We start from the raw sequence: 4661 nt of genomic DNA, 5'->3' as shown, positions 1-4661 counted from the left end.
TTTGTATTCTGTTTTTGAGTCAGAAGTTGTAGTATGTAACTTATAAGGGGTTCCACAAGCCGCAGAATCCAACTTCGCTGCAGGATCTTTGTCTACAAGTAGTGGCGTCGACTCCACAATCTCTGTTGCTCCAACACTTATGATCTATTTTCTGGTCAGGAACATGACAAACACTCTCTCTGTGCTGCTCATGAAGTCTAGAGTTTGGAGCTATCGATGGACAGACTTTCATTGACATTGCACTTGCTCCACTTTCCCATGCTCCACTCTGCAGAAGACTCGATTCGATTCATTTTATGCTAATCGCCAATGCACACTAAATAGACAGTGCAAACTGTGCATATAAGTCTTACTAGATTTTGACCCGCGCTTTCAAAGCGCGGGTTTATTTTTGTTTTTTTTTTCAATTGACAAATATTTAGTAAATGTCACATTTTCATATATTTGTGTTTTATTTTATAAAAGACTTAAAAATTTTATCTTTATTTATCGTATTTCATTTTAAATGACTATTTATGTTAAAAAAATTAAACTTTATTTTTTTAATGAATTAAGTTGGTATAACTCTGATAAATTAATTTTATTATGGGGTTAATATTTTAATTAAAAAAAAAAATTATTTGAACTTGGACTCAATGGTCCAAAGGAAAAAAAAGGTGAGAATTGAATCTGATTTTTTAATAGGCCTAAATGGCCCAAGAGAGATTTGATTTGGGCTGGATCCAAAAATAATGACCCAATATAGATTTGTTATTAATATTACTTAATTGCCCTTAATGAAACATGCAATGTTAGTGAAGGAAACATGCCCCTAAGGTAATTATGACAATAGGATCCTGCTTTAATAGTATAGATATCTTCCAAAACGATCAGAACTGGAACAAGAGCCAAACCTTTGAAAACGTCCAATTGCCAGAGAAATAACTTTCCGGTAGTTTCTCATGCCAAGAGCTCATAACCTGAAGAGGATGGCCCTCGGTTGTGAATATATAATTTCTTTTCGCCACAAATGAATCATCGAAGAGGAGATATAAGTACTTGCACCTGCAAATATGAGATAACAACAACCAATATGATGTTTTGAGTTCTGACATTGTATATGTAAGAAAATAATTATGAGGAGGGAATGGTAAACCTTACGTTTCAGCGAGAAAGAAACTGTGCTGGTGATCTTCCAGTTGCATGGTCGTCACATCTCTAACACTTGCAAATCCCCCTGCCACCTTCGTATACCGATTAAGAGACTTTACCATTGCTTCACCAACATCTAGGTACCATGGATCTGCCAAAAGAACACAAAGGGATGAAATAGCAAATATGTTGTCAATGGAGCTTACCTCAAATGAGGTGGTTCACATTATAAACATTCATGCGAGACAAAAAGAAAAAAAATGCAAAAACCTTTTGTAGCTTGGTATAGGTAGAACGTGGATTCTGCTAACTCAGGACGCAGTGGATAGTACCTCTCAGTAGGATGTATCATTTGATGATCCAGTAGATACCTGAACAAAGATTTGTTCAGCATCCTTTAGCCCAAACATCAAACTTGAAATCACTGATTGCATACCTTTCAGGTATAACACCAAACTTCTCCCATGCATGGAAAAACTCCCGGTGCGAAGAATTTGCAGCTGCGACATCCCCAACAAGAACCTAGTAGTAAGAACTTGAGAATGACAACCAGAATATCCCTTTTTCATCTATTCTTTCTAAGGCATTTAAGTAATTTATTCGTTCATTATACCTGTAGACCAGGCCAAAACGCCTGAAGACTTGTTAGCTGCCAATAAGTTGGTTTCCCACTCCACATATTAGCTTCATGGTACCTAAACAAGGTAGATCACCTCATTACTAAATCTAGCAGTTTTCATTTTGGAATAATAGAAGTCTTAATCTCATAGTGGATATTGTGGAAGTACATTTCTCCAGGCTAGTATATTACCAAGGCCCATATCTGAAGTACTTCTGAGATGCCAGATACGCAGAACGAAACATTCGCCAGTAATCTTCTTTTCCAAAAAGAATATAAGCCTTCATGAGGTATTCATAGAAAGAGTCAACCCCTTTAAAAGACAAGAAATGAAAACTACATCAGAGCTGCTTCATCCAAGTCACATATTACTTCCACACATATAAGTAAAAGGATTCTGCAGATATTTCTTGAAAAGGAAAAAAATTGCCACTGGATTTATTCTGAAAATGAATAACATACCAGCTCCAATACCGGAGGAGTACTCTAGCCATTCCCCAGTTACCACATCCAATGTTGTCCCAAGCAGATCTAACGAACTGCGCATCCTCCATAGCTGACGAAGCGCACGTAGTGCAGCTGATTCAAATCTAGGATCACCAGTGAGCCGTGACAAAGCTCCCATTTCAAGAATAAGAGAACCTAACATGTAAAAACGCATATCAATAAACACCATGAACACATTTGCACAACCAAATTCGTCAAAGAAAGATACATACCACATCCTGAAGTGCTTGTTTCAGTTGTCTCATTCTCCATTACTCCTTTCTGCTCACATATATTATTTTGGGTCAGAAGCCTTTTCCAAAAATTCTAAAAAGTTCGATATCCAGGATTCTAGATGCATTGAAGTAAGCTTATTTTTGGTGCAGGCCATAAGTTACGTTTCAGTACCTTAAAGTTAATCCATGCATAGGGTATTCCTGTGGGTGTTTCAAACGCTGGTAAAAAACGTTTTCCAAGGTCTTCGGCTAAACGAAGAAGCTGATTGTCGTAGGACCCCTGGATCAACCTATTAGTTGGATCAATTGCAAGAAGATGAGCAGAGATAAGTCCTCCAAGAAGTCTTATATTGCACTACAGATCAGAAGCGAAAATAGCACCAGTTAGAAGCATCAGAATACGAGTAGTCTCATTTATGGAACTCGGGGACACATCCAGATGAGTGAAGGAAAATTCAACAGAATTTTAACTTCATATCAAAGTAGTTCTAAGAAGGAATAACTTTAACCATTTACTAAAGTACAGTCTTATGAAAGAGCAAATAATTAAGCTTCGTATGAATTCAAATTTTACCTCAAAAAGGTTGACCCGTACATCTACATCGAATTTCAGATTTTCAGAGAGCCAGAGAACCCCCTTTTCAAACTCTGTCTTGTTTCCAAATATAGCAAGGCTGTGACAAAGAGAATCATGTGAAACTGATACTGAACAACCCCTTAGGGAATGCTTTCAATTTTGCATAACATACCTGGACAAGGATTCAACAAGTGTCACAGCTGATCCATTATAATCTGTCGGCAGGTGTTCAAGCTGGAAATCAGAAATCTTCAAGTCAAGCTGCTGCTTAAAATCGTTTATTATTTATTCTCTATGAGCTAGTAAGTTACCTTGAGATTTCCAAGCTCACTGAGGGAGTCGGTGAAACTTTTTGTAATTGGCTTTAACTCATCATGCTGATGGAATTCGGGAATGCAATGAAACTCAGAATCACAGCAGCCAGAATTCATCATACTCTTACAAATGATAAAGTTGGAAGTAGTTTGATACTAACCGGAAATGCGTAAGTCATGTAGTTGTCATACGCATGATAGAACCTGTAGAACAACATGACCAAGTATGAAAAGATTAGCTTCGGATTAACTTTACTTGCTGTCTTCTTACTTCTTTCTCTCTAATTGTACATTTCCTTTCATTTCAGCATTCATGGTTTGTTTCAGCATTAAAGTCAGGAAGTACTGCACCCACATAGTTCTCACAAATACTATAAAGCTAACACAAATGATACAATGAGACGACCAAACAGACTAGTGCGCACGAACCAGCAAAAATCACAACTGGAAAAAGTCTAGATCCAGCTAACTCTCTCAAAAAGTGTTGGTGTGATTCCTAATGAAACTTGACGTCTTGACCACAGATGAAAAGATTGCAGATTTGAATGGGGTTTCGGCAATTTCTCAAATACCACCGCCAAACAAAGAAAAAATCATTCAGTGTGATAAAGATCTGATACCACCCGTTGAGATACAAAAAATCTCTTACAACGCCAACCAAAAAGACCGAACCCACAAAGGATCAGCTTGAATTAGAGCACATGTTTAATTACCTAATCCCAAGAATGAGCTAAATTCAAAAAAATCATCAAGCATTGACAGACTAAAAACAACGCTGCTTACATCTCGCGGACTTTCTCTCGCATTTGTTGCTTCTTGACGTCGTCGACATGCTGCGAGGAGGGGTCGATGAAGAATGCGAAGGAGATAAGGAAGCATATGTATACATGCTTGGGATGGAGAGGACGAAACATGGCCCAGGCTACAGGAGAAGAAGTAGCTAATGAAATCGATGGAGATGTGCATTTATCCTTATCCACGCTATGCTGCTTCTGATCTCGAATCGTCAGCTAGATGACAGCGACCAATGCGACTTCTCTTATTTGGGATTTGTTCCCTTTTAAATTACCGTTTTGCCCTTTTCACTCCCAACAAAAGAAAACGACCGACCGTTTACCTTTTGACTGAACAACAACAAAGTTACATAACAACTGAAATAATTAAAAATAATTGAAACAAAAATTCAAAAGTGAGCAATCTCCTAAATAAACCTATTTAAATTTATGTCTCAAAATTAATTTAGACCTCCTCCATCAACACTCTTGACACTCAAAATCAGAACTTCTAGATTTAAGTTT

At 37.4% G+C, this 4661-nt stretch overlaps 1 protein-coding gene across 3 annotated transcripts; it reads right to left on the bottom strand.

The window, feature by feature from the left end:
• Window positions 1-17: 17 nt before the first annotated feature.
• Window positions 18-4367, bottom strand: LOC106343165 (probable alpha-mannosidase I MNS5). Of its 3 annotated transcripts, none has more exons than XM_013782311.1 (15): window positions 4147-4367; window positions 3525-3567; window positions 3361-3426; window positions 3222-3283; window positions 3047-3146; window positions 2645-2827; window positions 2470-2518; window positions 2213-2392; window positions 1943-2063; window positions 1745-1826; window positions 1568-1653; window positions 1402-1502; window positions 1141-1282; window positions 894-1044; window positions 18-268 (listed from the first exon to the last, which is right to left on the bottom strand). In XM_013782311.1, exons 1-15 carry the CDS (start codon window positions 4275-4277, stop codon window positions 41-43), a joined length of 1725 nt encoding a protein of 574 aa, XP_013637765.1. In that variant the 5' UTR covers window positions 4278-4367; the 3' UTR covers window positions 18-40. The 3 variants fall into 3 exon arrangements, with proteins under 3 accessions (XP_013637765.1, XP_013637768.1, XP_013637766.1); XM_013782314.1 differs by having other exon boundaries at window positions 39-352; window positions 855-1044; XM_013782312.1 differs by having other exon boundaries at window positions 39-316.
• Window positions 4368-4661: the final 294 nt, after the last annotated feature.

This window comes from Brassica oleracea, chromosome C5 (genome assembly GCF_000695525.1).
Source record: "Brassica oleracea var. oleracea cultivar TO1000 chromosome C5, BOL, whole genome shotgun sequence".
In the NCBI taxonomy this organism is placed as follows: Eukaryota; Viridiplantae; Streptophyta; class Magnoliopsida; order Brassicales; family Brassicaceae; genus Brassica; species Brassica oleracea.
Note: the sequence above shows the minus strand (reverse complement) of the source record. Positions and strands in the feature narration are given on the sequence as shown.